The following is a 25,969-nucleotide window of genomic DNA, read 5'->3' as shown; positions in this document are numbered from 1 at the left end:
TGAAATAATAAAGAACTCAGCTTGAAGAATCATTCTTGGTCATTTGTGATTTTGGACCTGACATTTATGGAGCTGTAGCCTATACCTGTCCTACTTTCTGTGGTTGAGAAAAATAGTTCTTCACCTTTACCGACAATCCTCTTTATTACATGAACACAGCCATCATGGCACTCTCAATTTTCTTCTCTGCAGTCTGAGCATATCAAGTTCCTCCAGCCTGACATATTGACATCATTCGTGTGTGATTTGCAAGAAATCAGGAGCCAGGATAGAGTTCAAAAGCACTATGAATTTATTTGATGCTATCTACTCAGAAGAATCTGAACCCCTAGCTCAAGCAGGAGAACTATATCATTCCAGACAAGTAGCTCTCCAGTCTCTTCTTTAAAATCTCACCCACATCTGAAGGCAAGCCTTTCCACTATTTCATTGTTAACCGTTCAATTAATTGATTAAATTGGTCAAGACAAATTGGTGCCAGATAAGGTGGGCTTTGACTTGGATCTCTTACTGGGGTGTAGAGACTCCAAACTGATGATGCATTTGATCTCACCCTCATCTTGGTCATCTACAGCTCTAGAAGTTTGTTGCCTAGAACCATATACAATATTCTAGATGTGGCCTCATCAGGTCTGAAAAAAATAGCTATAGTAATTAATAACGGTAATAGCCAACTAGTAAACCAGTTTGCTGACTTCTTGAAAAATTGAGATTCACAGAAAACTTAAGGCGCATTTGATCGTGAATGGAAGTCCCAATCATTATTTTGAGAAGCAAATAACTCTTAGCATACAAAGATTTGACTCTTTAACAGTTTTGGTCTTGCGGCTGAGAATATTTTAGCACACGGGCAAATTTTGTGGTTGGCGAAAAGATTGACAGCACAGAAATTGATTTACTGTATGCTTAATCCGTGCTACTCTGTGCTGTTCGGAAATGGAGCCAAGCAAACATTTGTTCTTGGTTTTATGGATGGCTTGGTAAACATTTATGAGAGATTATGATTTGCGATGGAATTCAGTAAACCTTGGTGAAGCTAAGTGGTTTTAGTTGCTTCATATAGCCTCTTGAACTGGAGATCTTTATTTATAAACTGAAAAAGATTGATCTCCATTGGGGGGGTTGGAGAGGGGATGCTTTAGTACTTAAATAAGCCCATGTTCATTCCTGCGAATTAGATTTTCTTTTTCAAAAAATCAGGATGCAATTCATGCATATTCTGGTTGGCAGGTCAAGAGAATGTTTGTTGTGAAATAGCACAATGTTTATTAATGATGGGGACACAAGAATACTTCTTCCTGTTTCTTGCAGACATTTCATGACCCTAACTAGGTAACATTATCAGTGCTAGTAAGGAGTGCAGTTTGCTGTCACTTTATATTCCGGTGACTTACATGTCTGTGTGGGTAAAATGGATTGTTGGTCTGATATTAACCTTGGAGTTAATCTATGCTGATCTGGGTGCTGATTACTAATGGAGAGGTGCTGGAATCTTTTTCTCTGTTGGGCTGGTTGATTGTCTCTTTTGCATAGTCTATAGATGTTGAGGGACACGGTGGTTTAATGGCTAAGACACTGAGCTTGTTGGTCAGAAAGGTTGGCAGTTCGGAGGTTCGAATCCCTAGCGCCGTGTAATGGAGTGAGCTCCCGTTACTTGTCCCAGCTTCTGCCAGTTTAGCAGTTCGAAAGCACGTAAAAAACACAAATAGAAAAACAGGGACCATTTTGGTGGGAAGGTAACAGTGTACTGTGTGCCTTCGGGGTTTAGTCATGCTGGCCAGGTGACCACGGAGACGTCTTTGGACAGTGCTGGCTTTTTGGCTTTTGTAATGGAGATGAGCACTGCCCCCTAGAGCCGGAAACGATTAGCATATATTATGTGCGAGGGGAACCTTTAGCTTTACCTTTATCGATGTTGTTAGTGTCTATGTGTCTATTGATGGCTGTTTTGTCCGAGTGCCAGGCTTCTAGAAATTCCCTGGCATTTTTGGACTTGGCCTAGTCTAGGATGGTCACATTTTTCCAATTGAAACTATGGTTAACTCTGTTTATATGTTTGTGAAATCAAAGAATTACCATCCTGACTGCCAGTTGGTGTTCATGGATGGATTCTGCCAATCTTCTGTCTGTTTGTCCCACATATTCTGGTTGTTGCAGTTCTTAAACACTCTATGTTGTAAATGACTCCTGTTTTTCCACCAAGGGGTAAATTTCATGGACTAATTTATGCAGTTGAAATTAAAAATAATTCCAGACCTTTCCCACCCTCTAAATGGGTACTGAGTTGGGGATTATTCCCTCCTTTATTTTTATTATTTCATCGAGACATTTCCTCTCCCTTCAATCTCTCCTTGGCTGAACTCTTTGTTTCACAGATTACTTTGGGGTGTGAGTGTGGATGTGTGTGTCTACCTTAAACAAAACCCCAGTTGCTGATCCATTTCCCCCCCTTTTCTTTCTTCTGACATCAGCACACTGTGGTTGCCTGTCTGTGTCTGCATTGAAATTGCCATCTTTTGTCCACTGCTTTTCATTGGTGTGGGATTGTTGATAATCAGCCAAATTAGAGGAGGGATTGAGAGCAAAGGCCATTGAAGCACAGAAACCTCCTGAGTTGTAGCAGAGGAGAAGGGCTTAGCTTGGAAACGGAATTTGCTGGACTCTGCAAGGAGACAGTTGCAGAAGAATATGTAATAATTACTTCCTTAATAGCTCACTCAGCACCCTGCTAAAACTGTGGGGCTCTTGAGAAACAAAACAGAGCTGATGGTATCACCCAGAGGTATCCTTACATTACTACAGAAGACAACAAAAAGCAAAAGCCCAATTTTAAGTTCTCAAGATGTTTATGATAATGTAGTAGCGGGCGGGGAGAGACCCAATATTGAAAGCCAGTTTGGTCTAGTTAGTACTTAAGACAGCAAGCTAGAAAGCTGGATATTTTTCAGTTCAAGTCCTGCTTTAGCCATGAAAGCCAGCTGGGTGACTTTGGGCCAATCACCAGGAGATGGTGAATTCTAGTCTTGCTTACTCATGAAATCTGACTGAGTGACTTTGGGCCAATCACCAGGAGAGGGTGAGTTCTAGTCTTGCTTACTCATGAAATCTGACTGGGTGACTTTGGACCAATCACCAGGAGAGGGTGAGTTCTAGTCTTGCTTACTCATGAAATCTGACTGGGTGACTTTGGGCCAATCACCAGGAGAGGGTGAGTTCTAGTCTTGCTTACTCATGAAATCTGACTGGGTGACTTTGGGCCAATCACCAGGAGAGGGTGAATTCTAGTCTTGCTTACTCATGAAATCTGACTGGGTGACTTTGGGCCAATCACCAGGAGAGGGTGAGTTCTAGTCTTGCTTACTCATGAAATCTGACTGGGTGACTTTGGACCAATCACCAGGAGAGGGTGAGTTCTAGTCTTGCTTACTCATGAAATCTGACTGGGTGACTTTGGGCCAATCACCAGGAGAGGGTGAGTTCTAGTCTTGCTTACTCATGAAATCTGACTGGGTGACTTTGGGCCAATCACCAGGAGAGGGTGAGTTCTAGTCTTGCTTACTCATGAAATCTGACTGGGTGACTTTGGGCCAATCACCAGGAGAGGGTGAGTTCTAGTCTTGCTTACTCATGAAATCTGACTGGGTGACTTTGGGCCAATCACCAGGAGAGGGTGAGTTCTAGTCTTGCTTACTCATGAAATCTGACTGGGTGACTTTGGGCCAATCACCAGAGAGGGTGAGTTCTAGTCTTGCTTACTCATGAAATCTGACTGGGTGACTTTGGGCCAATCACCAGGAGAGGGTGAGTTCTAGTCTTGCTTACTCATGAAATCTGACTGGGTGACTTTGGGCCAATCACCAGGAGAGGGTGAGTTCTAGTCTTGCTTACTCATGAAAGCCGAGTGAGTGACTTTGGGCCAATCACCAGGAGAGGGTGAGTTCTAGTCTTGCTTACTCATGAAATCTGACTGGGTGACTTTGGGCCAATCACCAGGAGAGGGTGAGTTCTAGTCTTGCTTACTCATGAAATCTGACTGGGTGACTTTGGGCCAATCACTAGGAGATGGTGAGTTCTAGTCTTGCTTACTCATGAAATCTGACTGGGTGACTTTGGGCCAATCACCAGGAGAGGGTGAGTTCTAGTCTTGCTTACTCATGAAATCTGACTGGGTGACTTTGGGCCAATCACCAGGAGAGGGTGAGTTCTAGTCTTGCTTACTCATGAAATCTGACTGGGTTACTTTGGGCCAATCACCAGGAGAGAATGAGTTCTAGTCTTGCTTACTCATGAAATCTGACTGGGTGACTTTGGACCAATCACTAGGAGATGGTGAGTTCTAGTCTTGCTTACTCATGAAATCTGACTGGGTGACTTTGGGCCAATCACCAGGAGAGGGTGAGTTCTAGTCTTGCTTACTCATGAAATCTGACTGGGTGACTTTGGGCCAATCACCAGGAGAGGGTGAGTTCTAGTCTTGCTTACTCATGAAAGCCGAGTGAGTGACTTTGGGCCAATCACCAGGAGAGGGTGAGTTCTAGTCTTGCTTACTCATGAAAGCCAGCTGGGTGACTTTGAGCCAATCATCAGGAACTTGTGAGTTCTAGTCCATTTTAGGCATGAAAGAAAGCCAATTGGTTGACTTTCGGCTGTCCCTCCCTCCCTCCCAACCAAGTCTACCCCACAGGGGTGTTTTTGTGGGGTAAAGAAGAAGAGGAAGATGTGTTGGATATGTTCACCGACTGGGGCTGCTTGTAAAAATAGTAAAGGTAGGCTACCAACAAATAAATAAAAATAGGGGAAACAATTTTTTCTGTATTTTTATTTATTTGTTGGTAGCCTACCTTTACTTATTTAAGTTAAAAAACCTGTTGAATCCTTCAATGCCATGTCTCCTGTTAGGATGGGGCAGGTTGGAGAAGCTGATTTTTTTTAAAAAAAAAAAAATCCAGAATAAATTCTAACCAAAATCTTTATGCACCTCTTTTGTGGATTTTCTTTTCAATCATAGCACCATAAATCTCCATGGTTTTCCTCAGTTTTATGGCTGGGAAGAGCATGAATCGTGTGTGTATGTATGTGTGTGTGTGTGTGTGTGTGTGTAAAACCACCAATGGCCCACAGGATTGTAATTCTGCCTATTACATGATCTTTTGTTTTGTAAAGCCAGGTTGATTTTTATGTGTCAATCCAAAGAGAGGAGGTTTTGTCATTCATCTCCCCTCTTTTGTGGAATGTGAGAACGGAATATTTTTCATGATGAGCCAGTATTAAACAGAATCATTGGGCAGATTAGAGAAAAAATGAAATACTAGAGAGGTCAGTTCTTAATTTTGAATGCTCAAGATGGCCCATTTAAGGCTGGGTCTGTTTAGAAGCCAACTTCCCCTTTGGAATTTTCTGGAAGAAGTGAGTTGAATTCCAACCAATGTCTACATATACCAAGAAAGAGCAATTCAAGTGTTGAACAAAAAGACACTTGGATTTCTTCTTTCTTTTTCAGGTTGATGGAGTTTAGCCTTTGCCAATCTGGTGCCCTCCAGTGCTCAAGTAAATTAAGTCACGGTCCCATCAACTTGGGAATCGTGAAGGTCCCATCACCAATAGAAGGTCCCCCGGTTGAGGAAGGCTGATAGAGTTGTATCGTACGGTCATAGCATGTTGTGGTTAGCCGGCAGCAGGTGTGGACGGCTGAGGAGAGCAAGGACTCAGAAGAGGGGCCAGGACTATTATCTGTTGTGTTTTGGCAGACTTGCAAAAACTTGGCAAGGTTCTTTCTTGTCGGAGCTAATTAGTTAATTATCTGTGAAGAAACAGAATTCTTAGCTGAAACATAAAAAGATTGTACTGCTGCCTTTGTCTTGTGTTTGCTCTCTTGGAACCAGGTTTGGGTCAGAACATAGCATAAACAGTGCCTCAACCTCAACAACTAAAAAATGTGTGGACTTCAGCTCCCAGAATCCCCTAGCTAGCATGGGAATTCTCCCGGGGAACCCTGGGAATTGAAGTCCATACATTTGCAAATTTTCTCAGACTGAGTAGTTCTGCTGCAAAAAGGTTCTGAACTCCTTGTATTTGATTGCTTTTGTTCGTTTTCTTCTCTGTATGCAGCTAAATCTTCTTTGGTGAAAGAAAATGTGACTGCAAAGTAGTCTTACTAACACTTTGCCAACTAACCTCTCTTCTTTCTCTCTCTCTCTCTCTTTTCCTCTTCCTTTCTTTACAGCTTTTTCTGCTTAAGGTTGTCTGTGGCTTCACTTCCTCTAGAGATTAATGTGTGATGTCCCAACCTTCTTAACGTAAAAGGCCTTCCTAAATCTTCTTAGGTGTGTATTTTTTTTTTGGTTTCTCAATGCACGTTTTCCAAAATTGCATGAGGGGAATGTTGCATGTCCTGGAATGCTAGCTGAGATCGGCACAGGGTTTAGCGACAGGTAGTCCTCGACTTACGACTGCAAAGGAGTCCAAATTTCATGTTGCTGAGGGAATCCCCTCAGCTGTTGAGTTAATAACACATTTGTGAAGGGCATCTGGATTTCCCCCATCGAACTTTGCTAGTCAGAAGGTTGCAAAAGGGGACCGCATGACCCCCCCTCAGGACACTTCAACCGTCATAAATATGAATCAGTTGCCAAGTGTCTGAATTTAGATCAGGTGACCATGGGGATGCTTGCAACATGGTCATAAGCGTGAAAACTGATCGTAAGTCACTTTTTTCAGTGCCCTTGTACAAAGGTGGGATTCAGAAATCCCAGCAACCAGTTTGCTGGCCAGTTAGCATGGGCAACTGGTGGGCGTGGCCTACTGGAACTTTTTCGCCTTCCCAAGGATCCAGAGGCTTCCCTCGGGCCTTTAGGAGGGCGAAAATGGCCTCCCCAGGTCTCTGGAGCTCCTCCGGAAGCCGGAAACAGGCCCATTTCAGGACTTCTGGTACTTCTGAAAGGCCCGTTCCCCCCGCTCCCAGAGCCTTCGCGCAGACCCTGTACTTACCTGCATCGAAAATGGGCCATGTGGAGACTCCTGGGAGGGATGGGGAAGGGTGGCCAGTCAGTTTAAATACTGGTTCAGCGAACCTGATGCAAATTTAACAACCAGTTTGCTCGAACCGGCCCAAACCGGCTGAATCCCATCCCTGCCCTTGTAACTTCCAACTATCAATAAACAAACTGTTATAAGTCGAATCCCTCCTATATAGAATTTAATTGCCTAATAACAAGGCAACACCTAAGGCCGTTTTTGTTTCAAATGCCACACAGCAACAACTGATTACACACTTCAGATGCCAGGAATGGTTTCACTGTCCCATTTTCTGGCTTTTGACATACAGAATTCTGATACCAACACTGGATTCTCACAAATTCTGACTGACTTTTCACAATAAGTTTGCAGTCCCCTTTGTTGATCAAAAAATAGTCTGGTTTTACAGATTAACAGAGTTGGAAGGGACCTTATAGGTCATTTAGTCCAACCCTCCACCCAAGCAGGAGACCCTACACCATTTCTGACAGACGGCAGTCCAGTCTCTTCTTGAAAGCCTCCAGGGATGAAGCTCCCACAACTTCTTAAATCTAGCTATACAAACTATCTGGAAGGATAGATAGCTCAGGGGTAAGTCGTATGGAAGAAAATGGAAAGCTTTTATATACCGAAGCTGGCTTTACTCCAAATTTTGAAGGTGTTAAATGTATAAATAGCGCAGGGCATGCCGCAGGTTTAACTAGAATTCTTCTCAGCAGATTGGTGGCTGACTTTTTCCTAGTCCGTTCATTTAGTTACTAATGATGAAGCAGATAAAAACTGAGCTAGCTGTACCTGGATGAATAACCAGAAAATAATTAGAGGAAACGGTGCAGAAAAGTCTCATCCATCTTTCGAAGAAGAGTTTAGTACATTTCTTTCCCGAATAAAAAACTGTTACAGCAGTCTTCCTTTATACAGCTTCTCATCACACCAGACTTCCAAAGAGAGTTAAACAATGGGAGGGAATAAATGGGTAGCCTTACTCCACTCAATGGGCGTTGAAAAAGAGGGGAGATTTGAACTAGAGTCTACTGAACACTTGATTTTACAGGAAGTCCTTGACCTTTGACCACAATTGAGCCCCAAATTTCTGCTTTGGCTTTGCTTGTCATATGGTTGCAAAAAGAGATCGCATGACCCCATGACACTGTGACCATCATAAATATGAGTCAGTTGCCAAGCATCTGAATTTTGATCACTTGACTGTGGGGATGCTGCAACGGCCGTACGTGTGAAACATGCTTCTAAAGTCACTTTTTGCAGTGCTGTTCTAACTTTCAACGGTCACTAAATGATTGGTTGTAAGTCGAGGACTAGCTGTCTTCCAACCAGTCCGCTCTCTTGATTCTTGGGAGGATTTTATTCTTGTGGAGCCAGCTTTACCCAACTCAGGCCTTTGACAAAGCTGGCATGTGAGAATGCCCTTGGTACACAGAAGGAGGAGGTGCAGAATGGAGAGTGTTAAGCCTGGATTCCCCAGCGGGTGTTAAGGAAAACAAACTAAACAGAATTTGCAGCGAAGTCAGATAGGAAGACAGGTAAATGTGTGAGATAAGCCTTCTCGTTAACACGCAGTAAAAATACAGATACGCTTGTGCTATCAAAATTATTGTTTATTCCATTTAAGAATTATAGCATAGTCATTATAAACAGTCCATTAGTCATATACCAAATTCAGTCAAGTCTTGTCGAGGATACTCTAATTGCAAAGTCCGTGTCAAATAGCCAGTGTCAGTACACATATAATAAATCTGTCCAAAAACTTATCTTCTCTCCGTTGAAATATCTTCAAAGTAATCCAACACTTCTTCTCCTCCCGATCCAGCAAGAATGCAGTCTTCAATAAGCCAGCCAGTAAGAGCCAGAGAGTGCCTTGCTGCTTATATAGTACTTTTACAGCTGCACCCTTAATTACATTTCTTTAGCTTAAAGTCACATACACTTTATCTGACAAACCATGATTCATCATTTTATTATCTTTACCCAAAACAGTTAGGGTAAAACAATGTTATCCCTAACAGAGAGCAAGTCAGATTAGAGGCCGCTGAGCCCTCAGCACTCATTCTGTTCTGACCAAGACTGATTGAGGCACTAAACAAACACACGTTAGCTCCAAACCCCTTTTTTCTTTATTTCAACGGCTGTGAATTTTAGTCATTCACAGCCCGTAATGAGTCTCCAACAGTTTGTAATAGTCCCATGGAAGTCTGCCAAAGTCCTTCAGGATAAGTCTGATAAGCCCGCACCTTTATCTTCCTTGAAATGCTGCCAATGACTAAATTTCCAATTAGTTATACAAGGCCAACCAGAGCAGAAATTCAACACTGAGCTTCAGATTTCAAACCGACCAGTACGAACAAAGTTGCTTCCTGCAAAGGTTCCTGTCCCTTTGCTCCTCTTTTATGTCTTATGGGAGGGCCAATCACCTCCAAGCCTTACTCCTGAGTCACCCCTTTTGTCTTAACTGTTCTTGCCTTCTGGCAGCTCTGCGCACACGTGCACTGGGAACAGGGTCCCCTTGTTCCTCTGCCTTGCTGCTGTCAGATTCTGGAGTCTCCAGAGTCAGCATCCCACTCCCCAATGGCCCTAGCCCCATCTCTGTATCGGATGCAGGACCCTCGTCCTGAGTCCTCCCCCAGACTCCTGGACTGGGCCCTGTTCCTCTCCACTGTCTGACTCTGCTACTGTCTCTGCAGGCTGCCGGTGGACCAGAACACATTCCTGACCATAGCAAAGAGGTCTTTTAATTGATCTATCTTTTACTATAATGGCATGCAAGCATGGAAAGATGTCCGTCCTTTCTTTGGTCTGTCAATTGCATTTCATTGTTAGTCTCTGAAGCATTTCCAGCATGTGGTATGAAGTGTTCCGCTTTGGGTTGGTTACTATATCTTAGATTCTGTCATTAAAACCTGGAAGTATTTTTTGAGTTGCCTTGTGGTGGGGCTTCATCTACATCAGAGGCGTCCAACCTTGGTGACTTTTAAAGACCTCTGGACTTCCAACTCCCAGAATTCTTTTGTCCCATTTTACGTCCTTCCTTGCCACAGGTGTTAAGTGAATCCCTGCAATTGTTACAGTTAGTAGCATGGTTGTTAAATGAATCTGGCTTCCCCATTGACCGGGCGTGTCGGAAGGTCACAAAAGGGGATCCCATGACCCTGGGACCACGGGTGGGATTTCACCGGTTCGGTGATCATGCACTTTGCGTGCACGCTCCGCATTTTAAAAAGGCATGCCCATACTTAACATTCAACTGCAGCCTCTGTGAAGAAAACAGCTGAGGCTCTGCTGCACGAACCAGCTGGGCTCTAGACAAAGGCATAATGCACAGGCAAGAGTGTGAGCAGGCAGGCTTACTTCCTCATCGCAGCAAACTGGTTCGGAATGAACTGAACATTGGAACAAAGGGTTCGTCCGAACCGGTCTGAATGATAGAATCCCACCCCTGCCTGGGACACTCCCAACAGTCGTAAATATGAGCCAGTTGCCAACATCCGAAATTTGATCATGTGACCACGGGGATGCTGCAACGGTCATAAGTGTGAAAAACGCTCCTAAGGCCTTTTTTTCAGTGCCGTTGTAACTTCGAACGATCATTAAACGTTGATAGTACATGCAGTCAAGTTGAAGTCCACAAGTCCTAAAGTTGCCTAGGTTGTAAGTCAAGTTCAAGTCCACCAGTCCTAAAGTTGCCAAGGCTGTAAGTCAAGTTGAAGTCCACAGGTCCTAAAGTTGCCAAGGTTGTAAGTCAAGTTGAAGTCCACCAGTCCTAAAGTTGCCAAGGTTGTAAGTCAAGTTGAAGTCCACAAGTCCTAAAGTTGCCAAGGTTGGACACTCCTGATCTCCCTTTTTCTCCTGACTCATGTCACCCTAATTTTTGTCCTTTGCCCTATCAGTGACCAAGCCAGACCTTTTGAGCCCAACCATGGATGACTATGATATCCGATCTGCAGCGAGCATCTTGGCCTCTGTCAAAGAACAAGAGGCTCGCTTTGAGCGGCTCACCCGAGCCCTGGAGGAAGAACGCCGCAATGTCTCGCTGCAGCTCAAGCAGGCCAACCAGCCCTCGGATCGCATAAATGTCTGCAACATTGGCAGTGGGCAGCCCCTGGCGACTGCTTGGCAGCAGCTGGTTCTGCAGGTAAAGGACCTGCTCTTTTCCTTTGATTCCCCCACAACGCCAGATTGGTATGTCTGTGAATGGTTAAAACGGTGTGGTCTTTCCCCGTAATTCCTGCAATGTGTTATTTTTTTTCTCTCCCCTTCCCATCATTTCAATCCCGTGAGCAAATAAAGTGAGCATGGAATGGTCATTGCTTCCTTGGATTTTGGATTTGGGGCTGGCATTTAATGTGGCAAAGATGGCTTGGCTGCAAGGCTTGGAAGGTGATCAGGTAAAAAGATAGAAGATAACGTTTGTAGCTTAGGCGTTGTGGCCTGTTGACCGCCAGCCCCTCCAGCAGCCAAATCAGATGAGGAGGTAAGGTGGGAGTCAGGGTCAGCATCTAGGCAACTTAAGTGCTCCGAGGGGGAAGAGGAAATGGAGATGGCAGAGAGAGAGAGAGAGAGTGCCTGGGCTGTCCATCAGCCCTCAGATGGAGAGTCAACAGCCCCCAGGTCTGGAGGTGGCTGATGAGGAAGAGGAGGAATAGCTGGGTCCAGTGCCTGACGCGCGGATGTGCAGAAAACAGAGGAGAGGAGAGCAGTGGAAATCTATGGGCCGGTCCTTGGGACGGAAGAGCCACCGCTGCTAGCAAAGCCCCACCCTAGCTCTGGGGATAAAAGGTGGAGAGGAATAGGTGTGGAGAGACTTGTTAGCCTGCTGTGAGAGAGACACTTGCACTCCTAATAAAGGAATAATTGATTGATTACAGAGGGTTTGTTGTGTTTGAGGAGCTGGGTCAGAACATTAGGGTTGAACGGCGAGGTCCTTGGTGCTCTTTGAGCTTGGTGGCTTTCTTGCAGAAGGTTCATGACCAAACAGGTCACATTGTCAGAAGAAAACCCCAGCTTCCTGCTAGCACTGATGTTGTTACCTAGTTGGGTCATGAAATGTCTGCGAGAAAACCCTCAAAGCTCAGAGAGCACCAAGGACTTCCACAGATGATCAGGTGCACAGCAAAACAACTGTTCGTGATCTGTTGATTCACACCTCTGGTTTGTTAGAAGAGAAAATGGAGCTTGATCCAAATGTTGATAATCAGCCAAATTTGAGCGGTCTAGTTCTATACCCATGACAGTTTTATGCATTATCTTGATGGTTTACATGAGCACGGTCCGTGATCCAGAGAATGGGCTTCTTTAGGAATTATTTTGATTAATAACATGTATGTTAAAACCGGGACCAGGGATTCCAGCAATAACCGCCGTGTGGAAGGTCCCAAGCAGGCTTTCACTTCTATCATCTGTAGATTTTGTGTGTGTGTGTGTGTCAATGCAACACTTCTGGGGAAGAATGTATTGATAACTGAGAACAAGGAACATGGTTGGCCAGCTATTGTGCTGTTAAAATGACCCACTTCTATGTCTTCAATAAGGGAGTGCTATTATAGCAGTCTTGCAATTTGGTGCCTGCAGAATTTCAAGAATTTCCAATACATCTGAAGGTTCCTAAGGATGGGAGGGGAAACTGCTTAGTAATCCATTTGTTAGTCTCTTGAGATGTTCAGGTGAGACACTTCTCCATATCACCTTGTTAGAGGAAGTACGCTAAGTACGTGGAACAATTTCTTGATTTTGCTGTATCTCCTCTGTAAGGCTGCTGCTCCAATTCTCTCTGTAACATTTCATTGCAAAGAATTAATTTCTCCTTTAGCTTTTTAAAACTAAGCCTTGCTGGTTAATATATTGCGTTGTTCTCCCGTCCTTTGCTGGTTTTGTAACAAAGCTTTTGTCTCTTATTTAAATTACTATATGTGTGTTGTTAAACCTCCACGCAAATTCCCAATAGAGTGGAGTGTGTAAATATCTTAGAGACATGTATTTTTTTTCTTCGCTTTAGGCATATGGAGTCATTGCTTTAGGAAATGGAAATTGAAGTAGGCCAAATCAAATTTCATTGTCTCCAGCTTCGGAATTAACCTAATGTACTGGTCTTTCTGGAAAAAAAAATATCTCTGTATTTATTATTCTTTCTTGACCAGTTATAAATTATTTTCTCCATCTGTTGAGAAATGTTATGCTCGAAAGGTAGCTGAGTTTGCAATGGTTTTTTAATTTTTTATGCTTTATTTTTGGGTGTGTGCGTGTGTGTGAGCAAAAGGGAAGTCTGCAATATATTGATTTCTGTTCCGCCAGCAAGCAGAATGACCTGAATCTTCCTCAAGCTAGCAAAAGACCTGAATTTTAACAAGCCGCCAGTGTTTACTTAGGCTAAACAAACTCCATTTCACACACCCAGCAAGTTCTGGGAAGCTGTGGATCAAAATACTAATGGCCATATGTCACCCTGGACATTAGTTGCATCTTTTTTAAAACTCTAAAAATCTGGCCTTGGAGCTAGGAACCATATCTCTATCTCTATCTCTAATCTATCTATCTATCTATCTATCTATCTATCTATCTATCTATCTATCTATCTATCTATCTATCTATCTATCTATCTATCTATCTATCTATCTATCTATCTCTAATCTATCTATCTATCTATCTATCTCTATCTATCTATCTCTAATCTATCTATCTATCTATCTATCTATATCTATCTATCTCATCTCTATCTCTATCTATCTCTATCTGTCTATCTCTAATCTATCTATCTATCTATCTATCTATCTATCTATCTCTAATCTATCTATCTGTCTATCTATCTATCTATCTCTATCTATCTATCTATCTATCTATCTATCTATCTATCTATCTATCTATCTATCTATCTATCTATCTATCTATCTATCTATCTATCTATCATGTTTGTCCCTGACCTTGAAGCTAGGATCTCTCTCTCTCTCTCTCATATATCTTGGTTTGTCCCCTGTAAGATCCAAGTTTTTAAACCAAGACCAAACTTTGATTCATGGTCCTAGCGCACTTTGATGGACAATAGACTAAGACCCGCAACTTGAATTTCATGCTATTTTTTTTTTTTTTAACTTTGAAGTAGCTATCTCTGTACCTCCTAGGTTAAAACTCATAATTTCCTCGAACCAATCCAGGTATAGTCCTTGATTTACAGCAGTTTGTTCAGTGACCATTTGGAGTTACAATGGCATTGAAAGAAGTGACTTATGACCCCTTTTCACCCTTAACATTGCAGCATCTCCTGGGTCACGTGGTCCAAATTCATAAGCTTGGCAGCTGATTCCTATTTATGACCATTGCATTGTCCTGGGGTCATGTGATCCCCTTTTGACCTTCAAAGTCAATGGAGAAAACAAATTCATTTAACAGCCATATGACTAACTTAAAACCTGCAGCGATTCACTTAACAACTGAACGTTGTTAAACGGGGTGAAACTCATTTAACAAATGTCTCAGTTAGTGACATAAGTTTTGGTCTCAACAGTAGTTGTAAATTGAAGACTATCTGTACAGACCAAGATGGTTGAACAATGATGCAAGATGTAGTTCGGCAACCCTTGAAGAATTTTGCTAAAACTAACCAAACTCCGATCTGGAAGTGAATGTATAACCAAAGATGGCTTAAAATGCTGGCTAATAATTGCTAGAAGGGAGTCATTTCCTTAATGCAATTTGTACTTGCTGGAACTTCTTATATTCATCAATGTTTATCCCGCAGGATGTTCCCTGATTTAGAGACGTTTCTGTGGCAGAGTCGGAGTTTTAAATGATTAATATAATAAATCTTTGATAATGGTCCTTCAGCTATAGAATATCTTCCCCCAAATCAAGCTACCCAGAATAATCATTGTTGTTTTTTTTTGTTTTTTTGCCCAGGGAGATATTTTTAATTTCCCTTGGCATTGACATCTCTTAATAATATATTTTTAATTTCATGTTATAGGGTAATCCAATGATCTGCTTTGTTTCATTCTGCTGTTTTATTTCCTAGGTTTACGTCCTGGGTTTAAGTGAGCTCTGCCCCGTTTTGTGACCTTTCTTGTCACAGTTGTCAAGGGAATTACTGCAGTTAAGCTACATGGGTGTCAAGCAAATTGTTGTGTCCTGGGCTTTCCCCAAAAAGCACTAAGCAACTCTGTGTCCCGGCAAAACCTCTTTTATTAAATGAATGTCAATTTACTGCATTCACATTCAGCAACGGCCTGGCAAACAGCCTTGTAAAGGTATAAGTATTAGCTCGGGCCTTATCTATCTTGGAAAGCTGCCCGGTAAATAGTTCCACACACAGTGCTGACAGGGAAGGACTGGGCACAGAGTCCCTAGGTTACACAGACAAATCTTCACGAGGCTGGAATGAACAAACGAATGAACGAATTGTTTCCTACAAAAGCCCCCTCCCCTTTTTCCTCTTCTTTTAATCCTTATGGGAGGGGCCTTACTCTACCCTGAGTTCTTAATTGTTCCTTCCTTTTCACAGCTCTGGGCATGTGCAGGCTGGGAACCGGTTCCAGAAGCTCCCCCACTTCGCTGCTGTCTGAGACCAAAGGCAGCTGATGACTGCCAGCCTGCCCTGGCCCCAGCTCTGCCTCTGAAGCAGAGCCCACACCCGAGCCTTCCTCAGCCTCCAGGACTGGCCCAGGTTCCTCCCCAGCCTCCTTGCTGTCTGACTCTGCTGCCAGCTCCATTAGCCGGCGGCGGGCCACAACACTGTCAACTGCTCAATTGTGTAAGTCGAGGACTTACGTACAGTTGCGTGGAGGGAGGTCTCTAAATAGCACGTATAAGGAGGCATATGAATAAATACTGCATACAGTCAGACAAAGCCAGTACAGATAGTCCTCAATTTACAGCCATTCATTTAGTGACCATTTTATCAGCACTGAAAAAATGTGACTTACAACCCTATTTTAGTCTAGTCTAGTCTAGTCTAGCCTATATTCTAAATCTATTCTGTTCTATTCTTTATTCTTCTCTTCCTATTCTATTCAATTATTATTTTCTGTTCTATGTCTGTTCTCTCTCCTCCCCTCCCCTCTCCCTATTCCAATTCTATTCTACTCTATTCTTATTCTATTCTATTCTGTGATTATATTCTGTGATCTATTCTTCTATGCTGTGATTCTATTCTATTTTATTCTGTGATTCTGTTCTGTGATTCTATTCTATTCTATTCTATTCTATTCTATTCTGTTCTATTCTATTCTATTCTATTCTATTCTGTGATTCTATTCTGTGGTTCTATTCTTATTCTGTGATTCTATTAGATTTTATTCTGTGATTCTATTCTGTGATTCTATTCTATTCTTCTTCTGTGATTCTATTCTATTCTATTCTATTCTATTCTATTCTATTCTATTCTATTCTATTCTATTCTATGATTCTATTCTGTGATCTATTCTTATTCTATTATGTGATTATGTTCTGTGATTCTATTCTGTTCTTATTCTGTGATTCTATCCTTATTCTGTTACTCTATTCTATTCTGTGATTCTATTCTTATTCTGTTCTTATTCTATTGTTATTCTATTCTATTCTATTCTATATTATTTTCTGTTCTATTCTCTGTTCTCTCTCCTATCCTCTCCCTATTCCTATTCCTGACCCTCCCAGCTGTCCTCCGACAAGCAAAGCCATTGGGAAAAGCCAGATTCACGTAACAAACACATCACTCCCTTAAATTACAGTCATTCGCTTAACAACCACGGCAGAAAAAAAGGTCGTAAAATCAGCCGTGGCTCACTTAACAACCGCCTTGCTTAAAAACGGGACACTCTGGTCCCAATGATTGTCGCGAGCCGAGGACTATCCACAAGGCTAAAAAGAAACGCTTTGCTATAGTGGGGCGAGGTGTGGTTTTGTAGCCGGCACGCATAGTTGAATCCGAGGCAGCCTTCCCTTCCTAAAGCATCGGCCCTTGCGATTGTTATAAGAACTTGCACTAACAGTAATTAAAAGCTTCATAAAAATCACTTAAGCTTTTAAAGTTAAGCAAAAGCATCTAATAGATTACATCCGAAGAAGTAACCAGCTAAGGACCCAAATCCAATTTTCTGGAAGCTATCCCAGTGCAATATAGAATCCAGGAAACAGAGAAGTTAAAACAGCCAGAGCTGTGCATTCCTTTCATTCTTTTGTTTTACTTAAAAGTTTTCAGTCGGAGAAAAAACTTGAGGAAAACATAGATTTTGGTTAAAAGCCCCTTGGGGATGGTGGGGGGGGGGGAGGAATCCTTTGTTTCCATCAGCCCTGCGTATCATCTTCGTATCTCCTGGTATTTGATCACAACCTGCAATTCAGAAATTAATAGAGAAAGATGACGGCAAACATTGGGGAATTGTTTTGGCAAAGACAGATAGAATAAATACAGCCAACTATTTTAGGGCTTAAATGGTGAACTTCTGGAATGTTGATTTCTCTTATTGGGTTCTTGGTGACCTAATAAAATTGCATTTGTTGGGAGGAGGAGGAAGTGATGGTGTCCTGTTCATCATTCTGGATTACTTCCAGAAGAAGATTAGGATATTCTAGATCAATTGATTCATTGATTACAATCAGCATTTCTCATCCTAATCAGAGCCAGTTTAGTCCAGTGGTTAATGCACCAGGTTAGAAAGTAAAAGACGTTTAGTCTCACCTTAGTCATGAAAACCAGCTGTGGATGACTTTGGACCAATCACCAGGAGATTCTGAGTTCTAGTCCTGCTTTAGGCATGAAAAGCTGTCTGGGAGATTTTGGGCCAATCAGTAGGAGGCTGTGAGTTCTAGTCCCTCCTTAGGCACGAAACCCAACCTGGTGACCTGGAGACAATCACTAGGAGGCTGTGAGTTCTAGTCCCACCTTAGGCATGAAAGCTGTCTGGATGATTTGGGGCCAATCACCAGGAGACTGAGAGTTCTAGTCTCGGCTTAGGCATGAAACCCAACTGGGTGACTTTAGGCCAATCACCAGGAGACAGTGAATTCTAGTCCCAACCTTACTCATGAAAAGTAAAAATGGCTTCCAAGGCTGATACTGGCTGGGTGACTTTTGGACCAATCACCGTGAGATTCTGAGTTCTACTCCTGCCTTAGGCATCAAAACTGACTGGGTGACTTTGGAGCAATCCCCAGGTGACAGTGAGTTCTAGTCCTGCCTGTAGACATGAAAGCCAGCTGCATGACTTTGGGCCAGCCCTTTTCTCTCTCTCTCTCTTCCCAACCCACCTAACAGGGCTATCATTGTGGGTTTAAAGTAGCAGTAGGAAGTTGCGTTGGATACATTCAGCACAGTGGTGGGATTCAAAAAAATTTTAGTACCATTTCTGTCGATGTGGCTTGGTGGGCGTGGCAGGGGAAGGATACTGTAAAATCTCCCCACCCCACTAACCTGTTTTCCAGCTCCGTTCTCCTGTTCAGGGCAACCAAAGAAGTCCCAGCCAATCAGCTGGGACTCAATGGGAGGCAGGGAATAGATAGGATTGGCGGGGCCAGTCAGAGGTGGGATTTGCTGGTTCTCCGAACTACTCAAAATTTCCGCTACTGGTTCTCTAGAACGGGTCAGAACCGGCTGAATACACCCTCTGATTCAGCACCTTGAGCTATTTCTAAATAAAAAAAAACCCCAATCCTGGCGGGCTACCAATAAAACAAACCAACCGCCCTCTGCTTCAGGTGCAAAACGTGGCCTTCTGTTGCCCACGTGGGGAAACAAAACAAGAAAGTTTCAGAGCTTTTGGGTCGCCGAAGCTCTCCATCCCCATCCACAGCTGGTCCTACAAGGGCGTTCCTCTCGGAAAGCCAGAAAGGAGAGGGGATTTTTATTCTTTTCTTAAAAAAGATAGACTTTTGGGCTCGTTTCAAGCTTTTTACCAGGGTGCCACGGTTACCTCTGGCTGGCTGGTGTGGGCTGGAGGCTGGTTTGCAAGGCACCAGCTGCGCCTGTCAGTTTGGGGCTACTCCCCACCCTCCCAGCAAATAGGGCAGGACTTCAATCCATCCCCACCCATCCTCCTCCTCTGTCCGGAAGGCCAGGCCCCCCCTGGCCTGCAACCATCACACAAAGGGGGCCGCCCCCTGGCATGAAGCAAAGCAGGGGCAGCCCAGAGGAAAGGACCCCCCTACCCATCCTCCTCCTCCTCTTTTCTCCTTCCCCTCCCCTCCCCTGCCTTCTCTTCCGTCTCCGATTGGTCCTCCCCCCCCCTCCCTCTCCGCTGCAAACCCAGAGAGGCAGGCAGTGAGAAGCTGAGATTGTCAAAGCACTCAGCTTCCCCGGGGCTGACCCTCCCTTCCCGGTCCTCTCTTCCCCCAACATTTCTCCCCTTATTAAGACCCTGCCTGCAAAACTGAATTCATTGGGGAGGGGGAAGGGAGGACTTTTAAGGGGCGGCTGGAGGAGGAGGAGGAGGAGGAGGGCTTATTTATTTATTTATTTATTGCAAACAAAACCACAAACCCGAAGGATAACCCCCATCCCCGTATTGCATCCATGCCTGCCGAACTCAAACAGGTTAGTGGACCAGCAGTGGTACCCCGTTTTTTTTTGGGGGGGGGGCGGTTGATTCTTCTTCTTCTTTTTTTTTAATGCCCGGTGGGTGATGGGGTGGGTGAGGGTGGGAAAGGAGGAAGAGTGGGGTGAATGAGTTGCACGCAAGGGACGAGGGGAAGTTGGAAAGAAAAGAGCCGAGAGGGAGAAAGAAAATTTTTCCACCCCCTTTCCGGAGGGGAGGAGAAAAGGAATTCTTAACGGCTTACCGACAGCTTTTTGGAAAGGTGGGAGAGATTTGATGCTTTATTGGTGTGGGGTTTTCCTCCCGCTCCTCTGTTTGTGTGTTTGTGTTAACAGTGGAAACATTGGGAGAAGCGAGAAATTTGCTTTTTTTGTTCTTTAAGAGCTGCCCAGTCAATTTAGGTTGCTCCTGTTTTTCTCCTGAACAGTTTGAAAGTAACCTCCCTCAAATGAAGTCGAAATCTGTTTTGCTTTCCTCCCTGGTGTTTGGGTTGCATCTATTGAAAAGAACAGAAATAGAGATTGTTGATGGAAGTCATCGCCAAGTTATTTTTAGAGCAGGTGAATGAATGAATAAATGCCTTCCTTTTTTTTAAAAAAAAAAAAGTAAAAATATGCATTACTATTACACTTGGATCCGGGGACTTGTTTAAATAGATTTTTCTCCCTCCCTCTTCCCTTGGCTTTCCCTGCAATTTTCAAATCAGTGCTTAGAGAATAAAACACTTGTCGGCAGCCAACTTTTGCTCATGCAATAACTCGTATTAACTCTCGTCTCTTGAAGAAACTGCCTGCTGGAATTGTTGAGTTGAGGTTTGAACCTCAAATTTGTGCATTTGAAAGGAATAAAATCCCGGAGGCGAAGGAGGGACAAAAGTTGGCAGTTTCATTTTGAAATCCGGGTTAGTTCGTGTATGCATAAAGAATTTGTCTTGAACACTAGGATGATAAAATACAGTGTGTGTGTGTTTATTTATTTTAGGGCTAAAAAAAAAAATCTTCGCAGGCCAAGTAGAACTTAAGAGGTTGCTTTATTTTTCTGAATTGTGGGTTGCATCAATTCAATGCAGATGCTTTCTTTGCATTTTGAATGCATGTCAGCTTTCAAACCGGGATCAAAGGTGGCCTTTTAGATATGTATGAGCATGGAAATGCTGCCATGGGGGCAGGTAGACAAGGTAATCCTCTTTCGCATTGTTCAACTGATAAGGATAACGCATTGTGTTTCCACAAAAATAAAAGCAACAAATAGCCAGTGTGGAGTGGTTTTTGTTTTTTTTTTTGGTTGAGAATGCTTCCTGCCGTTGGACTATACAAATACATTTTGAAAATGCATATTCAATCTGAGGATTTGCTTTCTTTCTTTCTTTTTTTTTTTTTTTTGCAACAAACTGGTAATTTCAAACCCTGCCTTAATTTCTGGTCTTCCACCTGAAGGCCACCTGTAGAGGCAGCCAGAATTCGAACGCCTTTGGGCTTTTGACACTGCTCGAAACCCCAGACTTATGCAGCGTCCTCTTGCTACGGATGAGCAGCTCTAACCCGAAGTTATAGAAGATAATATTTTATTCTTTTGGTTATTTCTCTTCTGCGGGGAGGAGTAAGAGCTCGCTGGAAAGACGAAGGGGCCGAAATGTTAAGGCAAATATTCAGATGTCAGCATCCATGAATTGGCAGCAAAAAGAAAGAAAGAAAGAAAGAACCTGCCCACACCGGAAGGGGATTATTGTGTGAAGTGTGTGGGACTCTTCCATTTTCCCATGGCTGTTTGTTTGTCAGGGTCCTGCAAAGAAGGATTGTGTGTTAGATTCCCCCCCACCCTTTTTTTAAACGACTGCCAGGCGTGGAAGAGAAGACAGATGTCTGGTTTGCTTCCTGCCCACTGTGTGGAGGGCACACGAGACTCAATTCTTCTCCTTTTCAAACCCCGAATTCTTCATGGGGCTGCAACTCTTAATGCCTTCCTTTTAAAGGCATTGGTGGGGGGACTCCTGATCTCAAGTCTGTTAGGGGAAAAAATGTATGAAACAACATTAGAGATGAGAAGAAAGTGTATAAATCCCTGTTTATCCAATCCTTACACAGGACAGAGGGATTATTACCACCCACCCCCTTGAAAAAAAATAACATTAGGAAATAAAATATTTAATTTTACATATAATCACCGCAGCAAGGATAGCATTAGCGCAATGTTGGAAGGGTGATCAGATGCGAACGGATAACTTGATAATCCAGAAGATCTACGACTGCGCGGAAATGGACAAACTCACTCAAAAGTTGAAAGAGAAGGAAGACTCAAAATATTTTACAGTTTGGGGAAAATGGTATAATTGGATAAAGGATAGAAACCAGCGAGTAAACAGACAGGGAAGGGAAAATATAAAGAGGTTATGGTAGGAGTATTTAGCAGATAGAGGAAGTAAGTATTGGGAAATTGTTTGAAAAGAACACACCATCTAAGCAATTAGAAATGTTTATGGTTTTATGTCTATTGGCTATGTATATCTTTTTGGTTTTGTATTTTACGAAATGTTTTGTATTATGTATATTTTTAAATGTTTAATAAAGTTTATTTTTTAAATTAAAAAAGAAAAAATAGCATTAGATTCTTCCACATTCAGTTTTAAGGTAGAAAACCTTGCTACGGAGAGGTAGTCCTCAACTTACAGCCACAATTTGACCCCCAAATTTCTGTTGCTAAGGGAGACATTGGTTAAGGGAGCTTTGCCCCCTTTTACAACTGTTGCTAAGTGAATCCCTGCAGTTATTCAGTTAGCCACACATGGGTTTACAATCTGGCGTTCCCCATGGACTTTGCTTCGTCAATGGTTTTGCTCCATTTTATGACCTATCTTGCCACCGTCGAATTCAGTGAATCACTGCCGTTGTGAAGTTAATAACACAGGTTGTTAAGTGAATCTTGGCTTCCCCGCTTGGCTTTGCTTGTCAGAAGGTCACAAAGGGGGATGACATGACCCCCAGGACATGGCAACCATCATAAATATGAGTCAGTGTTGTGGTTAGTCGGCAGCAGGTGCAGACGGCTGAGGAGAGCGAGGACTCAGATGAGGGGCCAGGACCATTAGGGAGATTGTGGGGGCTGGCAGCAGTGATGAGGAGGTTCCCGAGGAGCCTGTGCCAAGTGTGCATGCACGCAGGATTGCTTGTAGGAAAGAGCAGCTACAACAGCACGGGCAACTCGGGAGTAAGGCTGCAAGGTAATGGCCCCTCCTTCAAGAAGATAAAAGCCAGCTGTGAAACAAACTTTCTTTGCAGAAGGCAAAGACGTTTTGAAACTCCATCCTCGTGGACATTCCACTATCCTGAATTTATATTTGAAGATTCTTGTATTGCACATTATTTCTTGTCTGTTATCTTTTGGCAAGTCTCGCAAGGCTTGTGCTTATCACAGCTAATTATTTTGCAGAAGCATTACAAGGTTTCTGTTCCCTTTGGATTGTGTTTGATTTGTTGGAAAAGGGCGTGGGTCAGAACAGTCAGTGGCCCAGCGTCTGAATTTTGATCACGCAATGGTCGTAAGTGTGAAAAAGTCGTAAGTCCCTTTTTTCAGCTCCTTTGAAACTTCAAATGGTCATTGAACAAATAGTTGTAAGTACCGCACTACAAATCTATGGAGATTCTCAGCCCTCCAGGTCATGGTTGGTCCAAAAGTTGCTTTTTTTTCCAAGAGGCAACTGGACTTTCTGGTTTTTCTTTGAAGACGTTTCGCTTCTCATCCAAAGAGCTTCTCCAGTTCGCTTCTCTCCCAAGAAGCTTCTTCAGAGCTGAAGAAGCTCCTTGGAGGAGAAGCGAAACGCCTTCAAAGAAAAACCAAAAAAAATATCCAGTTGCCTCTTACCTGACTACAAAATCATTCAGTACACCTTGTAACAGGTGCATCAAGGCCACACTTAGCTTTCACTTAGAGCATCTTTATGGTCATTAACCTCTCAGAATGACAGTTAACATCCATATAAAAAAATTTTACCCCGTGAAAATTGACTTGTTTGATTAAGGAAAGGTCACCACGGAATTCATCAATGACTGTAAATTTCTTAGGGGGATTTTCTTTTTTTCAATGTAAAAAAGGTGATTTTGTGACACGATTTTGATGATTAGAAAGAAGAGGTTATAGAAAAAAGAAGTTACTGTATAATCCAGTCTTAGAGAGAGAGAGAGTTTGGGTTATAATTACACATAAAGCTGCCAAGAGGAAAATGGGAAACCATATTTTTACATTGCTTTTCCTGTTTTCTGTTCTTCTACTTTCTCTTCCTTCTTGTCTTCTATCTCATTTTTCTCAGTCTCTTTTCTTCCTTTCTTCTTCCTTCCACCTTTACTGTACCTTTTCTTTTGAAGGTACTTCTTGTGATATGTGTACGATCCAGTGGTAGGATTCAAATTTTTTTACTCCCGGTTCTGTGGGTGTGGCTTGGTGGGCGTGATGAGGCTTAGTGGGTGTGGCATGGTGGGCATGGCAGGGGAAGGTTCCTGCAAAATCCCCACCCCACTAACCTGCTTTCCAGCTCCGTTCTCCTGTGCAGGGCAACCAAAGGAAATCCAGCCGATCAGCTGGGACTCAATGGGAGGCAGAGAAGAGATGGGGGGGTGAGGCCAGTCAGAGGTGGGATTTGCTGGTTCTCTGAACTACTCAAAATTTCCACTACCGGTTCTTCAGAACTGGTCAGAACCTGCTGAATACCACCTCTGGTACGATCTTTTAATTAATTTGCTTGGGTGCTAATGTTCTATTTTGCCCATGCTGGGGTGTTTTACATGTCACTTCAGGGTGATATCCGTTTTGGTTTCTGGACTTCGCCCGTTAGAGCAGGGGTGTCAAACTCAATTTCATTGAGGGCCACATCAGGGTTGTGTTTGACCTTGGCGGGCTGGAGGGGCTGGTGTGGCCAGGGAGCGTGGCCAGCTGCACGTCACTCACAGAGCAGGGGTGGTATTCAGGGGGTTGAGGGGTGGGGGAGAAGTGGCCTGAGAGCAGAGCTAAACCTTCCTTAGGACTGAAGCTTCTATCTTTCAGTGCAGACTCAGGCAGCAGATTGCAGAAAGGTAGATCTCTGAGTGAATCTGTGATTCTGCAAGCAACTTAATCTGCTTTGCCTGATTTTGGGTAAAAGTTGCTCTTTTTTTATATCCATATATAAAAAATTCAATATTTACATAAATATTTACAATATTTACATACAAGCCATGCCCAGCCAGTCATGTGACCACCAAGTCATCCCCCCAGTCATCAAGCCACACCCACCCAGTCACATGACCACCAAGCCACACCCACAAATTAGGCCATGCCCACAGAACCGGTTGGTAAGAAATTTGAATCCCACCCCTGTCACAGAGGCTCCTGTATGACAGCCTCCTGCAACCCCCTGCCAGCGAAAACGGAGTTTGGGACGCATCGTGGGCCAGTTTCTTCACCATTTCCATGGGGTCCCAGGGCCAGATCTGGCCCCCCAGGCCTTGAGTTTGACACCCCTGCCTTAGAGGAACGGTTGATTTTGCTTCTACGGACTGAAAACAGCCAGCTGGCCTTCTTCTTAAAAAGAAAAAAAGTAGCCCAGTTAATGAACAGCATCTCATTTATCATGGTTAACCTTGCATCCTGGCTGCCTTTCATTTCAAGGCTCAAAGCAATTTGTGAAGTCTTCTGTTCACCACTAGCTGAGAACTTTTTCAGCTTCAGAACAGTAACTCTTCCCTGTTTCCCGACTGCCTGGAACAATTTAATTAAAAACCTTATTGAGATGTTAACAAATCCTAATTGCACCCCAGAGACATCTGGGTGATGTCTCAGAAACTGGTCTGGGGGGAAGAGGGGAGGTCATCAGGAATGAGTTTTAAGTTTCCATTTGTGAGACGAGCCATCTTAATAAGGAAGATCTTTTAAACTCAGGTTCCAATAACGGAGAATTTTTTTTGTAGCTCAGGGTTGAAATGAGGGCTCCTTGGTGCTCTCTGAACTTGGTTGCATTCCTGCAGATGTTTCATAACCCAAACTAGGTAACATCATCGGTGCTAGAAGGGAATAAGGTTGTGGAAGGGAGGGGAAGGAAGGCCTTGATGCTCTCTGAGGTTGGTTGTATTCTTGCAGATGTTTCATTATCCAAATTAGGTAGCATCATCAGTGCGAGACAACAAACTGGATAACGTATCTAGCACTGATGATGTTACCAAGTTGGATAATGAAACGTCTGCAAGAAAACAGCCTCTTCCTCTTTGTATCGTTCACTCCTTTTTAGCACTGATGATGTTACCAAGTTGGGTAATGAAACGTCTGCAAGAAAACAGCCTCTTCCTCTTTGTATCGTTCACTCCTTTTTAGCGCTGATGATGTTACCAAGTTGGGTAATGAAACGTCTGCAAGAAAACAGCCTCTTCCTCTTTGTATCGTTCACTCCTTTTTAGCGCTGATGATGTTACCAAGTTGGG

At 43.2% G+C, this 25,969-nt stretch overlaps 1 protein-coding gene across 12 annotated transcripts in view; it reads left to right on the top strand.

The window, feature by feature from the left end:
• ARVCF (ARVCF delta catenin family member) overlaps positions 1-25,969 on the top strand; it is a 261,665-nt gene that overhangs the window by 81,848 nt on the left and 153,848 nt on the right. For 6 of the 12 annotated variants that reach the window (XM_087942889.1, XM_087942891.1, XM_087942888.1 and 3 more), the window contains exons 1-2: positions 6,236-6,323; positions 10,917-11,161. The exons of 3 other annotated variants lie outside the window; for them this stretch is intronic. In XM_087942889.1, the coding sequence (XP_087799015.1) occupies positions 10,946-11,161 (216 nt within the window). In that variant the 5' untranslated portion in view covers positions 6,236-6,323; positions 10,917-10,945. Of the gene's footprint in view, positions 1-6,235; positions 6,324-10,916; positions 11,162-19,219; positions 19,526-25,969 lie in introns of those variants that run through there. 3 more of the 12 variants (XM_087942892.1, XM_087942897.1, XM_087942895.1) reach the window with 3 other exon arrangements.

The sequence above is a fragment of the Notechis scutatus genome, chromosome 13, assembly GCF_049901735.1.
Source record: "Notechis scutatus isolate UNSWTSFEM ecotype Mainland chromosome 13, rNotScu1.2, whole genome shotgun sequence".
Lineage (NCBI taxonomy): Eukaryota > Metazoa > Chordata > Lepidosauria > Squamata > Elapidae > Notechis > Notechis scutatus.
This window is presented reverse-complemented; position numbering and strand designations above follow the sequence as displayed.